General features: G+C 43.7%; 2 protein-coding genes across 2 annotated transcripts; both read left to right on the forward strand.

The window, feature by feature from the left end:
• The first annotated feature begins 2,072 nt into the window (after positions 1–2,072).
• On the forward strand, positions 2,073–3,345 carry LOC148854601 (uncharacterized). Its single transcript, XM_088940826.1, has 4 exons — positions 2,073–2,426; positions 2,554–2,679; positions 2,781–3,101; positions 3,195–3,345. Exons 2-4 carry the CDS (start codon positions 2,578–2,580, stop codon positions 3,246–3,248), a joined length of 477 nt encoding a protein of 158 aa, XP_088796952.1. The 5' UTR covers positions 2,073–2,426; positions 2,554–2,577; the 3' UTR covers positions 3,249–3,345.
• Positions 3,346–14,887: 11,542 nt separating this feature from the next.
• Positions 14,888–16,984, forward strand: LOC148854602 (uncharacterized). The gene is made up of 2 exons (XM_088982856.1): positions 14,888–16,209; positions 16,284–16,984. The coding sequence occupies exons 1-2, from the start codon at positions 16,204–16,206 to the stop codon at positions 16,875–16,877; spliced, it is 600 nt and encodes a 199-aa protein (XP_088838982.1). The 5' UTR covers positions 14,888–16,203; the 3' UTR covers positions 16,878–16,984.
• Positions 16,985–21,885: the final 4,901 nt, after the last annotated feature.

The raw sequence follows: 21,885 nt of genomic DNA on the forward strand, positions 1-21,885 counted from the left end.
TGCCGAGGCCAAGCGACTCAAGCTGAACACCGTGAAAGAGACAGGGTGGATCAAGGCCGTGAACTCCGGGGCAAAGGCGATTGAAGGCACGGCTCGTGGCGTTGACCTCCAAGTTGGGCCGTGGACAGACAAGATTAATCTTTCAGTTGTACCCCTGGATGACTTCCGAGTTGTCTTGGGAATGGACTTCATGAGACAAGCAGAAGTCGCGCTCCTACCTCACATCAACTCTCTGTGCATCTTGGACGAGCGCTGCCCTTGTATGATTCCTGTCTCACCAGCCTTGTAGATACTTGGGAAGCAGCTTTCACCCTTGCAGTTGTACCAAGAAGACAGGTCTGCAGCAACGAGGAAGAACCCCTGTCAAGTACCTCACACCGACATTAGAACTGGTTGGGAAGTCGTCACCAGGAGGAAGTCACCCCCCAGACAGTTCCATTTTCAGCGCCAACACCAATGCCAGCGCCCAAGTCAACACCAGCAACAGCATCAGCTTCAACGCCAACCACATCAGCAGAAATCGACTTCGCAGCAGAAGCCGCAAGTGCCCGCAACTGGTGGGCCCAACAGAAGAAGACCCAAGGCCGTGTCAAACCTTGCCCACATCTACTACCACAACCACCGGGGAGAGCGAGTGCCACCCAAGCCATCTAGGGACCGCATTCACATCATCCCTAAGGCTAGTTCCCGTAGTAGTCCTGTGAGTTACCCTTGGGGAAAAATGCATGGGAGTCCACACCTTAATAATCCAAAAAACCATTTTGATACTTACTTGGCACAAACCTACCCCTTAACCAAACAGAACCAGCCACTAACATACCTTGAGGCTGCCAGGAAAGGACTTAGCCATAGGAAACCCCAACAGAATGAGCCAACCCGACCATGCCACCAAAATATGCACCTCGGCCTTGGACGATAGCCGGTTCAGGGAGCAGCAGAAGAACCCTCCTTCCGCAACAGTGACTCTAAGGGAGTAGACGAAGCCGATCTCCGAGGATGTAGATCGAATTGAGTGGGGGAGAATGTCACAGGTGACTCCTTCGTCGCGCCATCAAGCACATACAGTGAGCCATCCGAGTGCCAACCGCGTGCCTTCATGGTGTCAACATGTGTGTCATGGGTGGGCTTTGCTTGTGTTTTGTAAGGGAGACCGCCAATGGCATTATTGTAATTACTTAGTATGCTTTTCCATCATTTTGATGTCTCCTATTGTCACTCCCCCAAAAGCTTAACGTGCTCTTTGAAGGGAGGTAGGTAGTCGAGTGAGTTCATGAGCGTGTAAAGGTTAAGCACGAGATCCCCTCGACACTTTACTGTGTGCTTGTGCTTACCACTGATTAATGCAATACAAATAGCCTTGTGCTAATTCGTGTGCCATCTTGTTGCCTTTGTGTTTGTGTTTGCTTTGTTTCGTAAGCTTACTCGCCCATTTCGAGTGCCGCACGGGGCCCCAACGACTACCCCCATGACAACGTGTCACAATTTCACTGGAGGGCCAAATCTGCCCTCATCAATATTCATTGTCCACTCTTTTCACGATTACAATTTACCATTGATGTTTTGGTTGTTTTTCTGAACACTCTGAAGTCTGGTTGTTTCAGTTGTAATCTTGTCTAGTTTTTTTCCTTTCCGGTTCCCTTTCTCACATAATCCTTTTAGAAATCTTATAATGTTTTTTCTCCGTGTTATTATGCTTGTTTTACTTGCTAGAAACTCTGGTAATTTAGGAAATTGATATGCTCACAAGAATAGGTTCTTTTACATTTTTCCAGATAAAAAAACACAGTAACTGATCATGATTTCCTTTTCTCCTGTCTGGTTTTAATTTAGAATGCACTGGGAATAAGGTCATACCTGCATGACCGTGCCTTGATGCAATATGGAGATAAATTGGAAGCCTATGGGAAGTCTTTGTCCGAGCTTCTTAGCACAAGTAGTCTGGTTCTTTCCTCTCAATTTGGCATGAAAAGAGGACACATTGCCCGTTTTGTGGATCGAACAAATCCATGTGGGTTTCTGATGCCCCCCTCCCATGCTTTATCTGCTAGAAAGAGAATCATCACACCTTCTACAAGTGAAAGTGCTCATGGAGAAAATGTAGTGAAACCCTCTGTCAAGAGAAGTGGAAATTTTGATGGATCATTCGAGCAATCTATGGCTGATATTAAGATTAAAGAAGGGCATATCTACAAAGGTATAGTTGCTGCAGGGCCTGCAGAACCTAGAGCATGTTGTTGTGTGAAATTTCCTCTTGTTGTTGGTGATGTTGCTCCTTATTCTGCTATCGAGAACATCTCAGTTCAGAAACATACTCCCGAGTACAAAATTGGGATGGAGCAGTTGGTGAAAACAAAGGCACCACCGATGAAGGCTTCAGAGCTATGGCGTGACAAACCAGTGGTACTGTTCTGTGTTAGACGCCCTGGGTAACTCTCTCTCTCTCTCTCTCTCTCTCTCTCTCTCTCTCTCTCTCTCTCATCCACCTTGACATGATAGCAAACAGAAAACATTAGAATGATCTGGGTCTGTTTATGTTGGTGTTGCTCTTCTCAGTCAAACGGAAAAAACAGGTGCATCATGTGCAGAGCCGAAGCTCACCAGCTTTATGCAAGGAAACCCATATTTGATGCGCTGGGGGTTCAGCTAATTACAGTTCTTCATGAACACATAGATACCGAGGTAGTTAACCTGATTCAAGTTGAGTTGTTGCTGATTTTGATCCACATTTCTTATTCAAGTTTTGTGTGTGTGTGTGTTTTTGTGGGGTGGGGTGGTACCAGGTTAAAGACTTCTGGCCTCACTTCTGGGGTGGTGTCGTAGTCCATGATCAGGGTATGGGTTTTTTCAAGGCGCTTCGAAGCGGGAAGCTGATGAAGGACACATTCATAACAGGATTTGTTTTCAATCCTCGAGCCATTGCGAATTACAAGCGAGCTAAGGCTACTGGACTCGAGCAGAACTTTACAGGGGAAGGTGAAATCAAGGGTGGACTGTTTATAGTTGGTAGTGGGAAGAGAGGCATTGCTTACCAGTTTATTGAGAGGAACTTTGGTGACTGGGCACCAATCGATGAAATCATTGAGATATCTACTCGGTTGCAGGTATTATCCTTTTGGGTTCTCTGATCCTATAAGAAATTAATCTGCTCCTGTATGATTTATATGCAAACTAAAGTTTTGTTTCCCCTTCTGCAGAAACAACAGCAAGCTCCAGAGGAGGCTGTTAAATTGTCAGAGGAGTCTGAATGAGACACATTCTACAATTTTCTCTTCTATAGTTGTTTAAGGAATCTATATTATTCATTGTAAGTCTAACAGCAAAGATGGGATGTCTGCATTGTTCAAGTTATATTTCATTCAACAGGTGCACTGGACGCGTGAACCCGCCAATCACAAACGCCCACGTCGGCGTACTAAAATTTTACTAATTTTAACAGACGTTTAAGCTGTTAGTTAAAGAATCCGGTTGAACCGGACATAGAAAGACAAAAAAACTTAAAAACGCACCTTATACCATTCATCCTCCATACTTTCTTCCGCCAACCCCCAGCCAAGAAGCATCCATGATCCACCTGCAACCAGCGATCTCACTGAACGCAGAAGCCACCGGCGGCGGCACGAAATCAAGTTGATGCGTTCTCCTCCTCCTCCTCCTCCTCCTCCTCCTCCTTCTTCTTCTTCTTCTTCTTCTTCTTCTTCTTCTTTTTCAATCACAGCAATCACACCAAGGACAATCACGATGGCAGCACCAATTGCAATTAGGGCAGAGATGCAGAGGATGATCTTCTTGTGGCGGAGATTAGGAGAGAATGAACCCATGCCAGAGGAATCAAAATATGAGTTAGGGTTAAGGACAATTGATTTGGGAAGGACGACAGGGCATGAGCGGTTGACAACAGAACCACAGAGGGATGGATTACCAGAACCATAGAAGGACGGCAGGGCATGAGCAGTTGACAGAAGAACCACAGAGGCATGAGCGGTTGCCCTCTAGTAGATTATCTGAAAGATCAAGTGATCGAAGGCCATTCAAGGACCAGATTCCAGACGGCAACAGGCCAGATATATAGCTGATTGGAGGAGAAGTGAAGAGTGGCGAGGGTTGAACACGAGCCCAAATTCTGTGGGATCTGTCCTGACATGTTTTCCTCGCAAAGGATATTTCTCTTAAAGAACCACATTGCCGGCAAAAAATCATCTGGTATTGGTCCTGACAGGCTGTTATCACTAAGATCAATGACCCGCAGGCCCTCAAGTCGTGCAAGACTTGGTTTATGGTCCCGGTGAAATTGTTGTTTGAGAGGAATAGTTTGCGAAGGAAGTGCAGTTGGAAAACTCCTCGACCAATACGCCCAGATAGAGAGAATCCATCAGGAACAAGCTCAGAGACCCGGTTGGTTTTGGGGTTGCGTTTGAATCCTACCCAATTGCAGGGACTGTCATCGCCTTCATTCCAAGATATCAGTTTCGAGTCTGGATCTTGAGATCAGTCTCATCCCCAGGCCCATCGTCGATATCAAAACACATGAAAGAAGAAGAGGAGGAACCGAGGAAGAGAACGCATGGGAGGATGAATAGTGTAATGTGTGTCAAGTATTTTGTCTTTTTGTATCCGGTTCAACCGGATTCTTTAACCAACAGCTTAAACGTCCGTTAAAGTTAATAGATTTTAAACATGTTGACGTGGGCGTTTGTGATTGGTGGGTTCACGAACTCCTAATTTGACCTCGTCCTCATTATTTTGGGGTAGTCAAAAAGACTCAAAACCAACATACAATCTCATAGAGAGGTATTTGCAAAGAGAAGAAGAATAAGCTATCAGATCAATTCATTTCCATGCCTTCTTTGACCAACCTTTGCATTCCACTCTATCCTTGATCTTTTTGGATGTGTACAGGATTCCCTACCTTTTCTTTCATACCAAATACAGCCTTAGTTCCCCTGTTTCATCAAGAATATATAATAAAAGAAATTTACAACTCACAAGAATGGTTCTGTGCATATATCTTTATCATGGGAGTGCTCAGTGGCAATCAAATACCACAGATCAAATGGTATACAAAGAACGGTACCAAGCACAGGGCACAAACGCTCCAACTCAGTAACTTAAGATTGGGCGGAAGCGAAATCTCCATGGCCAAAAAGAAACAAACCACGGCAAAGACAACACTCAATAGCTCAAATACTTTGGAGGTAGTGGGGAATCTGGAGCGAAGCAACATACTGAGAAAGGCGGAAGAGAAGGCGAGTATTACTAAGAGAGAAAGGACGCGGAAAGACAAGGGAAGCTGAAACTGAGTCTGGTAGGATAGAGCCAGAAGAGCAATGGCCGTAGTAAAGCAGAAATCCAGTATAGTCTTTACCAGCAAGAATTCTCGTTGTTGCTGCTTATGAGGAAGGACTGAAGAACTGATCATGGCGGCCGAACTGGTCGAGCTGCTGCTAACCATGTTGTTGGACATGGGTTGGTGTTTCATCATTTCGAGGTCGTGTTCAGGAGAAAGTGGGTCTTCTATAGAAGAGCGCATCCTGCTAGCAAGTAGAGATATCAAGGCTTTAGCTTGTTTTGCTATCTCCATTATTGTTTGCATGGTTTTAATTACATCTCTGAAGCTTTTTTCTTGCTTATAAATATATATAGAGCATAGAGCGACGGCTTCTCACCATCACTAATCAGTATTCTTCAATAGAGATTACATGCTGGAAGCTTAGCTTCGAAGAATTTGCAAACAACACACTCTACGACCATTCCTGGATATTGTCTTATAGTTTGCATTGCAAAAGCGCATGCACAGTCACATGGCACATCCCTCACTTTCCAATAGGAAAGAGACACGTCAAAAAGGTACCTCATCTCTCACGTGATTAGTCGAGAGGAGCCAAGCCCAATAGTCAAGCACTCAAAGCCTCGTTTCAAAATAATGATAAAGACGTCCCATGAACAGAGAATTGAGCAAGGCAGGCGTGGAAGCCTTTGAGCCTATGCCACTTACGTCGGTTCTTCAAGTCCAACAAGTAGTATTTTTGGCGTACGTGTAGCTGTTTTTGATCGGAATTGGACATGTATACAATATAAATAAATGGGAAAATTTCCGATCAGTATCCTTAATTTGGTACCAAAGAGTGATAATTTGGTCTTTGAAAATATCAAAATTATCCTTAGAAATAAAACAGAGTCCAAGTTATATATCACAAACATCAAAACCCTTATTGCATAGAATGATTGACAATTCTTTCCAATTGAGAACGCCATTGACGAAGATAGTAATGCCAACGAAAAAGGGGATTCCACACCCGACCACACAATTAGTTTATAGGAGCAAATGAAGCGGTGAAGTAAAGCGAAACAAAACACACCTCATTGGTGTGCCCTCCACCCATAGCAATGGACTAGACCTGTTCATGGGCCGGGTGGCCCGACGGGCCGGCCCGGCTCAGCCCGACCCCCGGACAGGCTTGAACATGCTTATAGGCCTGTAGGCTTAAATTCGGGCTAAAAAGCCTGGCTCGCAATAAATTCGAGCCGGGCTCGGGTTTTGTCAAAATAGCCCGGCCCGACCTAATATTAAACTTAAAATTAGTTATGTGATTATGTCCATTTGAATAAATTTATTGATTTAAGAATGTAAAATTGTGTTTTAAATATAAAAAACAGGGAAAAATACCATCTTGTAGGCCCATTGTTCATTTAAATAGAAAAAAAAAATACTATCTGAATTTTTAATTCTAATTTGAATAGGGAAATTTTTTTTTCAATTAGCTCGGGCTCGGGTTTCGAGCTTTTTACCAGGGCCGGGCTCGGACCCAAGTTATAGGCCCATTGGTTAGGCCGGGCTCGAGCTCGAGCCTAGTATATTTTCATTAGTGACAAGTGAAAGCCCGGCCCGAACCCGGCCCATGAACAGGTCTACAATGGACGAACGAACAGTGGTCGACTCGCATCAGAATCTCGAAAAACAAGCATGTCCACCTTTTCTGACTCGTTCAATCAGGATAGTGAGGATTCACAATCGATCTCTTCCACTCGCCCATTCGATGACGATGGCTACATAGGCTATGACTTGTGTCTCCCTTCTCCACGTTTTGATGCCTTTGTCAATTTTGCTGACAAACGAGTCCATCAAGGAATCGGTCAACGATTTGTCGCCCGTCTTCGACACCACTTCGTATGGCACTGGCAACGATGGATTTACTTCATAGCCGATTCCTAAAACTCCATCTCCCATCTACTGTACCAGTGATGGACTTTCGGCTCTAACAAATAGGCATTTGTGTCTTTTCACATGCCACTTAACAGTAGGTACTAGATTGCCACGTTTCTAAAGTTTGAGTACTGGATTGTTGCATTTTAAAGTTTAGGGACTAAATTGTCATTCAAGCCAAAATACAGGGTACTTATCGGGAATTTCCCCTAAATAAATCAAGATGGTCCATGTCTTCATCACCCTTGCTCTCCTTCTCCATTCCCCCTTAATACTTCCTCTCTCTCTCTCTCTCTCTCCCTTTCAAATACATGCATTTAATTTTTCATCAATTTATTAAAACATTAATGTTTAAGTTAAAAATTTTTCTTTGAAAATAGTTTAAATTAAAACTTAAATATTGAAATAAGATGAATAAAAATATCTAATATACTAAGAGGAAATATAGACAATATAATAATACTAAAACAAATAAATGAATAATGAAAGTAAAGTAATAAAATTTAATAATTAATTTAAAATCATATTATAATTATAAATAATATTTTAATATTGTCATTATAATCCATCTCTTTGTCTCCACGGGACGTTTTGGACCCCACAAATAACTATTTGTATTGATGCTGAAATTTGACAAACACTATCTAAACAAATCTTGATTGATCCAGTTTGGTCTACCAAATCTTATATATAATTTTTTAGGAAATATATATTGGAAATGCTATTAATTTTACTATTAATTAGTATGTTTTTGTTAAAATATTGATTTCATTATTAATTAAATTTTGAATAAAACATTTTGTTATATTTTCAAAAAAGATATGTTAAAAATCAATAATTTTTTTTTACAAATCATATAAAAATTCACTGCTAATTTTCTAAAAAAGAATATGTGAATATGAATTGTTTCCTTTGTCTTATAATCCGTTGCAATAAGTTTAAGTTTTGGAAGCATTGAGTGGTAGATTAAACGGAGTAGGTTGTTTCCCCATTTTTACCAATTTACCAGAAAAAAGTATAAGAAGAAATGAATTAGGGGCCCAAAATCACTATACCCATGGGTTGGGTTATTTAAACACCTAAAAACTATCTGACCCGCTAGCTTCAATTACTAGTTTGTACTGAACCAAACCGATTTGATTTGATTAATTCAACTCGGTTATACAATTTTGAAAATGCAAATATCAAATAACGGAAATTGTCATTAAAAACAATTTTATTAATTAGAATCAGAAGAAAAATAGGGGAAGATAACAGAAAAAAATTGTTAACAATTTTATTAATTAATAGAAAAACCGATAAAATAAGGGTGGAGCCCCAGGTAGAGTCTATGGTACCGAAAAGATATGATACGTACCATTAATTAACTTGTGAGTAATCTGCCGCAATGACCAGGAAGGGCGTGTAAGACTAAAAAAAATCAAGATAGAAATTGTTTAAAAGATAAGATGGTAAAGTAAAAATTAAAAATTAAAAAACTAACGTCATCCTAGTAGTTTGAAGAAAGGACTCTGGACTGCCACGTCATTTCCTTCTAGAAAAAAATGTTGTGTGGTGATAGAGTGTTGGGGGCTAATATGCGTAGCTGTTCTTAGACTAGTCAAGTCCACCATAATACAAGCTAGGGATCATGCCTAGCCAAAAAAAGAGGCCATTATGGTGTTAGAGTATTAGCTGGTGGAGTCATCAACCACTTTATGATTTGTTTAGTTCGAGAGAAAGTAGGGAAACCTTAATAAATCTTGTACAAGTTTTCTTTAAAACCAAACATATTCTTACCACTTCTCTCTTTCAATCACATGCTTAATTTGTTATATTCATGGCATGGCATGGGTATCAGTTTGTCCTACATTGTCAGTTCCAAGCCTGGATGAAATTGAATCAAATAGAAGGGTTGCATCAAGTTAGCAGCTTGTTACAATCTAAAGCCAGGCTTTATCTACCTACACTTAGCAAGCTACACCGAGTGGCATTATCATAAATTCCATTAGTATGAGTTTTGGGCATTTCGATGTTATCTTCCAACAAATCCTCAAAAGCTTAATGTTCTCTTTGAGGATAAGTGATCATCTCCTCGGTGTGGTCTTAGCATTGTCAGCCTTGTTCGTCAATGGCTGCATGGCTATCAGGGTTCCTCACGAGTACACAAATGCTTATAGGAACATTTCATGGACCAACATTATGCCCCGTGCATAAAAGAAAGGATGTATATGAGGGTTGGCTATAATTGTGCTCATTCACTATGCCGGCCCCATGTCTAAGCTGATAGATCTATTCCCTTCCACACTCAAGGGTATTCAAGGCCCAACTATTGCCTAGCATAGTTATCATTAATATAATCCCCCTTTGGCACATAAAGGATCTTCCAATATTCCATGGATCAACATGAACTTGACAAAAGGCCCAATCATGTGCAATGAGATCATGATTCAATGTCACTAACCATAATAGAACCATCAACGGGCCTATACTTGGCCCTTACATCACAAAAAGGCTTATCTTGGCTGAATAAGCTTGGACATTACACAGGTTTCTTACATCACAAAAAGGCCTATACTTGTGCCAAAGATCTCAGTTTGTCTTTCCATGCTTATGCTATGGTGTTCTCTAAAAACGGCATACTACACCTTAACTGGAGCGTACTGTTAAGGGAGCAAGGGTTTGCTAGGGATGGTCCCTATAAGTGACAACACACCCACTATGGTGTCAAATAGGGTTTTGACATCCTTCTAGACAAATAGTAGGTAAATAAGCTATCTCCAAAATACAACTTTATACTACTTCAAATGTAAGAACATTAATAAAAATTTATAAAATTAGTAGACAGAGGAGAAAGAGTATATGAATTAGTAGACACTATATTATTTGGGAATGCAATAAGCAATATATACTCCATGCGCCTTTAGTGAATGTAGACAAATTCGCATGGTTTTGTCAAGCATTGCACTCCACATGTGCCCCACGCCAAATTCCAACCATGCAGTCATGTACTGGGAAAATCTCTTCATGACAAGAAGTACGTGAAATGTTCCCAATGCATGTTGAGATTGGCATGTTATTCTCCAAGGAAGTTTTCTATCAAATTGCATGGTATTGATGCCCATTTGGGAGGACTTTGGCATAGTAGATTCTGGTTCTTAAAGCTTAGAAGGTATGTTTGGTGAAAGTCTTAAGAAGCTCCAGTATATTTTCCTTAAATTATGATGTATTTGGCTCTGTTTACGTTTTTTTCATTCTATATTTTTACTTTATCTATTTACAAAATCAATAAAGGTAATAATTACAACCGTTTATGACAAATAAGTGCCACTAGGCACCACATCATCATAACAGTAAAAAAATGCCTAACCTGTGGAAAAAGCTTTAAAAAATAATTTCCTCAAATGGTAGGCGTGTACAGAAATCAAATTCATCTTTTGCTATTCTTAATGTGTACAGAAGAGCATGAGAGATAAACTGCTAAAGTGGCAGTGTTTATTAAATTAGTGCCCAAAATTCCAAACACCCTCAAAATCTACTTTTCAGTGAAATTAGTTTTAATAGCTTTTTCAAAACAACTCGACAAAAACAGCGTAATCGAAGCTTAAGCCCTCAAAAGAGGCTCTATTTAGCTTGGAGCTGCAACTTTATACAGGTTTGATTCAACCCAACAAATTTTGCATGAATTGGGATTCAGTTTTTCAAAACAACTCGATAAAAACAGCTTAATCGAAGCTTAAGCCCTCCAAAGAGGCCCTTTAGCTTGGAGCTACAATTCTATACAGGTTCAATTCAACCCAACTCAAGATTTTGCATGAATTGGGATTCAGTTTTCAAGTTCTGAGTTGGGCCTCACTTATCTGACCTAGCCCAATCCGAATATATTTATAATATATGTATTTGATTTATCTAATCTCACATCTATAAACAAACATGTGCAAAATATACATTAATCATCGAATATAAATAAGATTTGGTCAAATTCAAACATCATATATTATATTTATACTTATAGGTGCTCTTACACCAGTATTAAGAAAACCAAAACCTACTAAAAGAATGCCCACATGAAAAACCAGTATGGTCGAATGTTTTTAGACTATCCTATTTATGATCCATTTTCAGATATAGAACTTTACTACATCATCCAGGTATTTGCTCTTTTTTGGTAAATACAAAAAAGAGTATTCACTTTAACATATCCACTAAGAACTTAAGCTGATTTTACCTAATTCGGACAAGCTGAACGTGATGGCTATCCAGTGAGCTGTGGAACTAATGATATTTGTAGTGGGTGTGTGGATAAGAGATCCAAACCTATAAAACACAAAGTCTTTTATCCAAATAGGTGGTAAAAAGTGTTTAGTGTTTTGGCATTTAAGATTTAAGGAGATGAAATTTCTTTTTTTTTTTCCCCCTCTGCTCCAACAAAAATTCCCTATCCGAAGATTTCGAAGTTGAGTTTTAAATGTGGTAATTCAATATACACAAACCAACCAATATGGGTGTTAATGGACTGGATCTGGGTCAGACCCCATCCAATTCAAAATCAAATTGAACGGGACGGACCAATAAGACACATTGAATTGGACCCAATCCAAACTTACTGATCCAAAGAATTTATTAGATTGATTGAACCCAGTAATAGATTTACATTAGACTGTGTCAAATTGAACCAATATCCGGTCTATTGACAGAAGATAAAAGCACGGGTGTCAATCAATCAGATTGGAATTGAACCCAATGTAAATGAAAATCAATTTGAATAGATTAGACAGTCCAGACATTGAACTGGACAACTGCAGAATGGTCCAAAATATTCATCGGATTGGACTGGACCTGATCCATCTATAAGGGACTCATATTGAACTAGGTCAGGTTAGACCAATATCCGGTCCATTCACAGCCTTACCTACCAGGGTATCCTTGCCTTTTCTAGGTTCTTGATCGACTGGTCCGGATCCAGCCTGAACCCGCCAAATACTTGCGAAAGAAGTCAAGAACACAAGGGACATGGTGTTGCCTTACTAGTACTCTATTGCATCCAGCCTACCAGCTAAGAAATGAGCATACACTCTTAAAGCAAGGCATGGCAGTACTGGCTGTATGGGCCAAGACTCGTACAATCTATTGACATCTCTACCGGTGGTGCTGGGCTAGTGGGTTATGGCAAGAAAAGCTAGGCCCAGATTTTATCAAAACTCCGGGCTTCGGGCCAGGCCGTGAATTGTTGCCGCATAGTGGACTTCATTTTCAGTCACTTGTCATGGTATTAGGGCTTCTATTCTATCATTCACGTACACCCTTCACCAGAAAGTATGATATATGAAGTGCTGCACCTGCACTGCACTTCATATACAAAACCACCTGGCCCACCTTGTTCAATGCTCTTGGGATATATACAAAACCACAGTAAGTGCGCCAATATGAATATGTTTAATGTACTGAACATGCTTGTCGATTCTCTACTGGACTTCACTCTATTTATTACTATTCAGAAGGGTTCCTATCACCAAACTAGGGCCCATTCCCCAGTTGCCTCATTTGAAGGAGAACTTATTGGGTAGGATCTGAGGCTCAAACTTTGCCACCTGGCCAATGCCAATGAATCAAGACTCATTGTTCAAGAATCAATTCAACGCACGTATGCCTTCTTGTTACAGTAATGCCAAGTTCTCTTAGTCTCCGCAATAAAAAGTCTCCAAGTTCATATCTGGTCAGATTGACGTGTGTGCTTGTGTTGGCAGCAAATAGCAATGGGGTCCCCATCAATCTCCAGCTAGGGATTCCATCGATCAGTTTAGAAGCCTCGTCAACAAGATACCCAAAATTCCAAACCCAATTCTGGATGTGAACCGAGATTCAAACAAAACGTGGCTTTGAGGTTCAGAACCTGAAACACACCTGGGGCATGCGGTGTCTAGTTAGGATGAGAGCCCGAGATAAAGATGATGCAGTGTTCCAGTGGGTTAGCAATTTGCCAATTTCACATTGTCGTCCATTCATTCGCTGTTTTGTCTATGTGGAAAGTGGAACTTTCGTGCACCAAAGCCGAGACCATGTTGTATTGTTGTCGTCCATCTGCCGCTGCTTCCGCGCGCTAACTTTCCAACTGATATTCCCATGCACTTAAAGACAATTTCTGTATGGCGCGTTTGATTCCTGAAGTTGGGAATGGAATTGGAATTGGGTTCTTCTCTGTCGAGTCCACTCCATAGATTTGGTATTCCAACTTGTTAAGATAACAGGATTTGAAATTGAGCCCAATTCCATGAGAATGGTTATAATGATATGTAGGTGTAAAAGGAGGGATTTGAGAAGGAAGGTAGAAAGAAAATGAAGGGGGTGCATGGAATTTGACTCAGATAGCAACTTTCTAGTCCTAGCAGGAAAGAATTATACATTACTCAAGTCAAGATTAATGGGGTGGGCGTATTCAAATGGCTATTACTATTCCATTGACTATTGGCATTTGGAAAAGACCTTTTGAAACTGGCACTATTGACACTTGGAAAAGAAGAAAGAAATATTTTAAATCTCTAGTCACTACAGAGATTTTTCTTCTGAGAGACCCAGTTTGAAGCCACCTCTTGATACCATAACAGTGAAACTTGAAGAACCCATCATCTCTTCTCTAAAAGAATCAACAATCACGATTCAGAAATCAGAACCCCAGCGCTGATGTTTCTCATTCAATCACTCTACTCACCCCCCTGCACTAACTCTAATGGATGTATGAAAAACGTGCACAAGTCCAAACTTTGAACTATTTCCCCTTACTGGAAATGACAACCTTTTTCAAGAGAAAAAATTTCAAGGGCATTTCCTAATAAAGATGGGTCACAACGGTGAACCTTATCTGAGTACTGAGGAGTGAGGATATTAATCTCTTGTGTCAAAATCCGTCCACTTCAGTGAATGACCAAGAATTGACTAGATGCCTTCTAAGCATATCCTATACGTCTAAAGGCAGTGTTAGGTCCAGTAAATTGGGCTTAGTTTCTAGGCATTGATGTTGACATGAGTGATTAATTAAACTAAAACTAAATATCAGGAGCTTTCTAATTGGGTTTAGTCTCTTGGCTCTGACGTTGACATCAGTGCTTAGACAAAATATCAAGAGCTTTGTAACATTGCTTTGTTTAAAGTACACTTACGATTAATGTATTGTGACCCACCACCAATTATACATGATGTGGCTCAAGGAATTAGTTCATGGATCAATAATGTCCAAATTCAATATTTAACTATGTAAGCATAGGCTAACTATGACACTTTCCATAAAGACTAACCTTATAATATTATTGGCATATCACTTGTTTGATGTTATACAATTTGTTTGCATGCCTGAATACATAAAAGCTTATATTTTAAGAAGTTGTTTATAATGTGCAGTTGTAATGTTTTGTGGGTAGGGATGTGGGAAGAGTTTGTGGGTAAGAGGTTTGAATACATAAAACTTATAATTTAACAAAATGTTTTTAATGTGTGATTATAATGTCTTATGGGTAGGAATGCGGGAAGAGTTTGTGGGTAGGAAATCTGGACATATTTCTATAAAAGCACTTTAGGTAGGATGTAAACCTCATCCTTTGTTTGGACCATAGAATGTGGGAAACAAAAAGGTAAATGAATATTATCCATCAGATTTATATTGGATTTAATTGAATTTGGATTGCAATAGGGTATTAAATCTAATATTATCCATCTAGTCAATTTGGATTGCAGCAAGGTTGCTCATGAACTTGCAATTAAGGGTGTTGGAGCCCGGGACTCAGTTTGGTTGCAGCCACCGCCTTGGTTGGTTGAGTTTTTATCTCTGGATTGTTCTCGTTTTGGGAATAAGAGATGCTCATTTCCCCTAGGCCTTAGTTGGTGCATCTGTTACTTGTTCGCTTGATAGGGGTCATTTGTTTGGTTTCCTGTCTTCTCTTCTTTCTTGTCTTGTTTTTTTTTTCCTTCTAAATCTTTGTTTTATGCCTGTGTTGTTGTTTGTTTCCTGTGTTTGTGTTCCTTTTTTGCTTAATAAAAATTGATGAAGCGTGATCCGGCCGGTCTTAACTGTCAATGACCTTGCTTCTGAACTGGGTAGCAGGGAACCTGAAACGGAGGAGATGAGGAAGCTCTGGGGGGGAACCCGGTGTAGCGGCTCCGAAGCTCAAGTTAGAATCCTTCAAAAGCAAGATAACACCAGATAGCGCAAAGTTTGGCTTGTTCCCATCTCCAGAGCCTTCAAAACTTTCTTCCGGTGAATACCTTCCTGAATCCACCTTTTCCTCGATGTCTAGCTTTGATAGCTCAGACGACTCTTCAAGTAGGGCCGACGTAGGTTCCACCAACCGAGCCGTGTCCCCCGACTGCCTCAGTGATCCAGAGGTGGAACTCGAGGACTATGAACCAGTAGGCCGAGCCGCTTCGGGCAGTTTGGCGTCTACCTTCCGCCGAGGTCGGATGCTAGACAGGTTTGGTCCCTCGACCATGACGTCTGTGGGGCTTCAATCCATACTTATGTCTTACAACCTTCCCGGGGGGTATACATATTTTATTCCTTCGGGTAGCTTTCCTTGGAAACACGGTCCTGATGAGATCGTGATTTTTCGAGAGCAGCTCGTTGCGGGGTTGCTACTTCCTTTCCACCCCCTTCTCGTCGAAGTCATAAACCACTTCGGTGTCACCATTGGCCAACTTCATCCGAACTCTATTCGGAACCTGGTGGGGACAGTTTCCTTTTTTTGCGAGCAGAATTTCCCCTTGGACTTAGAGATATTCTCCTCCATCTTGATGCTCAAGAGACAGGCGGGTTCTCTTCCTGGGGGAAGACATACTCAAGCGCTCCTGCTCACTCTGGGTCCGCTCATACGCGGGCTGGGCCCTCGGGCTCGGGAGCTCAAGGGGAGTTCAGAAGCGTGTTGACGCCGAACTACGCTCTTCAGAAGAGTAGGGAGGCTACTTTCCCTGAGGAGATCGCGGCGTGGACCGATCTTCCCTTGAATCAGGCCGCCTGCCGCGCCGTAACACATGCTATGGTGGTAAGTTAGATTCCGTCTGCCTTTTTCATTTTCCGTCGCTTTTGCTGTTATTGCTCACTTGTTTCTTTTGGTAGGTGAATTATTCAATTCATGCCTTAGCGGCCCAAGTCGAGAGGAGCTCGCGACTGGCGCGAGCTGCTGAGGCTACTGCTCATGCTGCTGAAGAATTTTTCCGTGCTGCAGAGGCGAATACCCGGGCTGCTGAGGTGGCCGCTTATGCTGCCGAAGAGGCTGCTCGCATCGCAATGGCCAGGCAGGCAAGGTCTCAGCGTGACGCCGATGCCATGGGGGTAGTTGTCAAGCATATGGCGGACTTGAAGTTGGATTTGCAGCATCAAGTCGAATATCTTCAAGAGGACATCAGGGAGAGAACACAGATTTTTTCCCAAGGCATTGAAGACGCCAAGAAGAAGGTCGTTGAAGACTACATTGCCTCTCCGCGTTTTGACGATCTGATGGTAGATTCTTACAAGAGGGGGTTCAAACTGAGCAGGTGGATGAACTGGAATACGTACCCCAACCTCGATGTTAGTGCCATATCCACTTCGCATATAACTCAGGAGATGGCCAATGCTGCCGATGGCGAGCCGGACTCTGAAGGAGAGGCAGGGCCTTCGGGTGTTGTTGAAGTGCCTTCTGATGGCGAAGAAGTTGCTCCGAGCATGTAAAGATATTCTATTTTTTTTTTGTAAGTCCCTTCTAATGGCCAATGTACTCCTGTTTCTTGCAACAGAATAGATAATCTTTTTGCCCAAGTGTTCCTTTTCCCCGAACTGATTCTTTGTCGAACTGAATATGCCACTTTTTTGTCCAGGTTATTATACTTCTGCGACCTGTTTTGCCGCGAAGGCTTTTTGCAGCGAACTGATTTTTTGCCGAGCTGATAATATGCTCGACTTCTTTGCTTTTTTACGCTGAGGTTCCTCTTGGCTCTGCATCGTGGCACATAGGACATGATTTCGTCTACTTCGCTTGGCGATTTATAGGTAGTATTGCCTTTAGTTCACGATGTTCCACGCTCGAGGTACTTGTTTGCCTTCCAAGGTTTCGAGTTCGTATGCCCCCCCGAGCGCTCTTTTTACTTTATAGGGCCCTTCCCAGTTTGGTCCAAGTTTGCCCACGCCGGGTTCGGGCACCATAATCTTACGAAGGACCAGGTCGCCGACTCGGAAGCTTCGTTGCTTTACTCTGGTATTGTAGTAGCGAGCTACCTGCTGCTGGTATGCCGCTGTTCGGATGTGCGCGAGGTCCCTTACCCCGTCCAATAGGTCAAGGTTGGTACGTAACTCATCTCCGTTCTTCCAATCGTTGTATGTTTCTAGTCGCAATGTTGGTACTTCGATTTCCGCCGGGATCACTGCTTCAGTGCCATAGGTGAGGTTGAAGGGGGTTTCTCCCGTGGCGGTTTTTTTTGTAGTTCGGTGAGCCCATAAGACACTTGGTAGCTCTTCGGCCCACAATCTCTTAGCTCGATCCAGACGTGCTTTCAGTCCGCGCAGGATGGCTCTGTTCATTACTTCCGTCTGACCGTTTGCCTGCGGGTGCGCGATTGATGTGAAGTTTTTTTGAATCCCCGTGTTCTGGCACCACTCTTGGAACTTGATATCCTCGAACTGCTTGCCATTGTCGGAGATTAGTACCCGAGGTAACCCGAAGCGACATACTATGTTCTTCCAAAAGAAGTTCTGTATGTTTCGGGCCATAACAGTTGCCAGAGGTTCGGCTTCTATCCACTTCGTAAAGTAATCTATTGCAACAACTAGGAATTTTCTTCCACCTGTTGTTGGTGGGAATGGCCCCAGGAGGTCGATGCCCCATTGTGCAAAGGGCCATGGGCTGGCGAGGTATTTGAGGTCGGAGGCAGGTTGATGGTGGATATTGGCGTGCTTCTGACACTAGTCGCATTTTCTGACGAGCTCGACAGCTTCAGCCTTCATCGTTGGCCAGTAGTATCCTTGTCGAAGTGCTTTTTGGGCGAATGCTCTGCCCCCAAGTGTCCGTCGCACAGGGGTTCATGAGTGTCGCGGAGTACGAACTCGGCTTTGGTAGGTCGCAGGCAACGCAAGTAGGGGAGCGTGTACGAACGTCGGTATAATCGTTCGTCTATTATGACGTATTTGGCTGCTTGGCGCTGCACCCTCTTGGCCGCATTGTGTTCGGCAGGGAGGGTTCCGTCTATCAAGAAGCTCGCGAGTGGGTCGATCCAGCTCGGCTCTGCTTCCAAGACGGGAGCGACCACCTCCGTCCCCCCGAGAATACTAGGCCGAGGTAAGTCCTCTATGTACACAGTTCTCATGTTGTTGCGACTTTAGCTGGCTAACCGGGACAGAGCGCCAGCCTCAGTGTTCTCTGACCTCGGGATTTGCCTGATGAAGTGTAACTGGAAGTTGAGCAGGGCTTCTTTTACTTTCGCCAAATATGCGATCATGGAGAGCTCGCGTGCTTCATACTCACCGGTAACTTGATTGACCACGAGCTGGGAATCGCTGCAGATGACCAAGTGTTTTGCCTTTACCTTTCGCGCTAGGTCCAGCCCGGCTATCAGTGCTTCGTACTTTGCCTCGTTGTTGGATGCCGCGAACTCAAAGCGTAGTGTGTATTCTAATTTTGTGCCACCCGGGCCGCATAAGACTATTCCAGCTCCGCTGCCTTGCTGGTTCGAGGAACCATCCACGTGAAGGATCCAGGGCTCCTCATCCCAGTTCGCGTTTCGCCTAACCAACAGAGGTGCCACACTGGCTGCTACTTCACGGGGTTTAGACTATATTGGCTCGGGAGCTCCGGCTTCGCCCGAACTGGGGATCTCGGGCTCGACCTGTGGGGCTTCGTGGCTGAAAGTGCACTCGGCGATAAAATCTGCCAAAGCTTGGGCCTTAATAGCAGTTCTTGGCTTGTACTGGAGGTCGTACTCGCTGAGTTCGATGGCCCATTTCATCAGTCGACCGGAAACCTCGGGTTTGAGTAAAACTTGTCTCAGAAGTTTGTCAGTCAGGACGATGACGGTGTGAGCCTGGAAGTATGGGCGGAGTTTCCGAGTTGCTGTCACTAGTGCGTATGCTAGCTTTTCTATCTGCGGGTACCTTGTCTCTGCTCCCTACAAAATTTTACTAACATAATAGATGGGTCGCTGGACCCGGTCTGTTTCTTTTATTAGTACCGAACTGACCACCTCGTCGCTTGCCGAGAGGTACAGTTCTAGGACCTCGCCCTCCTCGGGCCGGGCTAAGGTTGGCACACTAGCGAGGTAACCTTTTAGCTCGTCAAACGCGATCTGGCAGTCCTGGGTCCACTCGAACCCTTTGCCTTTGATTGCTTTGAAGAAAGGTAGGCAGCGGTCTGCCGATTTGGACATGAAGCGGCTTAGAGTGGCTATGTGGCCGTTTAGCCTCTGAACTTCTTTTACTTTTTGAGGTAGTCTCATATCTAGAATGGCTTTTATCTTGTCCAAGTTGGCCTCAATACCGCGTCGATTGACAATGTACCCTAGGAATTTGCCCGAGGTGACGCCGAAGACACATTTGTTGGGGTTCAATTTCATGCTAAACTGACGCAAGATTTGGAAGACAGAATCTAAGTCTTGTATTAATTCTTGTGAAAACTGAGTCTTGACGACCATGTCGTCTACATAGCATTCTATCTTTGTGCCAATCAGGGGCCGAAACAGCCTATTTACAAGTCTTTGGAAAGTCGCCCCGGCATTTTTTAATCCGAAGGGCATGACCTTGTAGCAATATAAGTCGAACTCGGTTATGAAGCTGGTTTTTTCCTCATTGGATGGGTCCATCCGGATTTGGTTGTAGCCCGAGTAGGCGTCCAGGAAGCTTAGCAACTCATTTCCCGAGGTCGCGTCCACTAGGAGTTCAATTCTAGGGAGGGGGAAGCAATCTTTCGGGCAAGCTCGGTTCAGGTCGGTGTAGTCGACGCACATGCGCCACTTGCCATTTGCCTTTTTTACCAACACCAGGTTGGCCACCCAGCTCGGGTAATGGACTTCCCTTATGAAGTTTGCTGCGAGGAGCTTCTCGACCTCCTCGTCGACCGCCCTCCAGCGTTCTGGGGCTAAGTTGTGTTTCTTCTGTCTAACGGGTCTGACTACAGGGTCAGTATTAAGTTTGTGAGTTATCAGGCCGGGGCTAATGCCGGGCATGTCAGCCGCAGACCAGGCGAAAATATCTAAATTTTGAAGTAAAAAACTCACCAGTTCGGTTCGTAGGGGTTCCTCGACGGAAGCTCCGATCTGAAGTGTGCGAGTTGGGTCTGTGGCCAAGGTCAGGATTGCGACTGTTTCCTCCGTGGGCGAAGCTCGTTCCTCACCTTGCTTCGCAGGCCGCTCCAGTTTGAGGTCGTCGGCCACCTTGGTTTTTCCCTTCAGGGCGGCAACATAACACTTGCGGGACTCAAGCTGGTCGCCCCGCGCTACCCCCACACCAAAGTCCGTATGGAACTTCATGGCCAAATAGTAGGTGGAGACCACTGCCCGTAGGATATGCGTGATCGGCCGCCCTATTATGGCGTTGTATGGGGAGGGGGTCGCGACCACCAAGAAATCATGGTTGAGTCTGACCGCACAAGGCCATGTGCCGACTTCCACAGGTACTGTTATTTTTCCGAGGGGCCTGACTTCCTCTCCGCTGAAACCTACCAAGGGAGTGTTCTCGAGCTTTAGCTCGCTCCTCTGTAACTGTAGCTGGTCAAATGCTGATTTAAAGAGGATGTCCGTTGAGCTGCCCGAATCTACGAGTACGCGTCTGACCTCGAAGTCGCTGATCCTTAGTTTAATGACAAGCGCGTCATCATGGGGGTAGTGGACCCCTCGCGCGTCGTCCTCCATGAAGAAGATTGGTTCTTCGGTCTTTGGTCTCTTTGGGGGGTTCCGTTCTTCGAGGGCCGCTTCGCGAACTGAAGTCTGAGCCGCTGTCGAGGTACACCCTGCTACCATCGAACCTCCCGCAATTACATGGATGGTTCCCCGAACTGGTCTCTCTTCCGGAGGCTGTCGCTGCAACGGTTCGGTAGGTCTGCTGCTAGACTCGGGGGCATCCTTTTCGTGCTCCCCTTGCCGACCTGCCTTATTGTTATTATTGTTGTGCTGTACAAAGTTTCTCAAGTATCCGCGATAGATGAGCCCCTCTATCTCGTCCAGGAGGTTATTACACTGCTCGGTACTATGACCATGGTCTCTATGGAAAATACAATACAAATTCTTATTTCTCTCATTCGGATTTCCCTTTAGGCGAGGTGGCCACTTCACGTACGGGGCGTCCTTGATCGTCATTAAGATCTCGGTACACCTTGTGTTTAATGGCGTGTAATCCGTCCGAATTGCTAGGGGAGCTCGGAATGACTGGTTCGGCTTCGGCTCCTGGGCCGGGTTTTTTCTGTCGACCGGGTTGGAGAGCTCGCCTTCCCTCTTTCTTTTCTCATTCCCGCCTTCGGTTCGTTGGTTGATTTCTTCCTCTGTCCTCATGAACTTGTCCGCGAGATTGAGGAATTCGGCCACGATTGCGGGCTGATTAGCCACCATGTGCCATTTGAATTCTTTGTGCGTTACCACTCTTTTGGCCGCCGCGAGCTGCACTGCGGGGTCCAACCGCGGTACCTGCAAGCATGCTTCGTTGAATCGCTTGATGTAGCCCCGGATGGATTCTCCTTCCCTTTGGACTACTCCAAAGATGC

Source organism: Nelumbo lutea, chromosome 4, assembly GCF_056320005.1.
Source record: "Nelumbo lutea isolate HS-2025 chromosome 4, American lotus-T2T, whole genome shotgun sequence".
Taxonomy (NCBI): Eukaryota; Viridiplantae; Streptophyta; class Magnoliopsida; order Proteales; family Nelumbonaceae; genus Nelumbo; species Nelumbo lutea.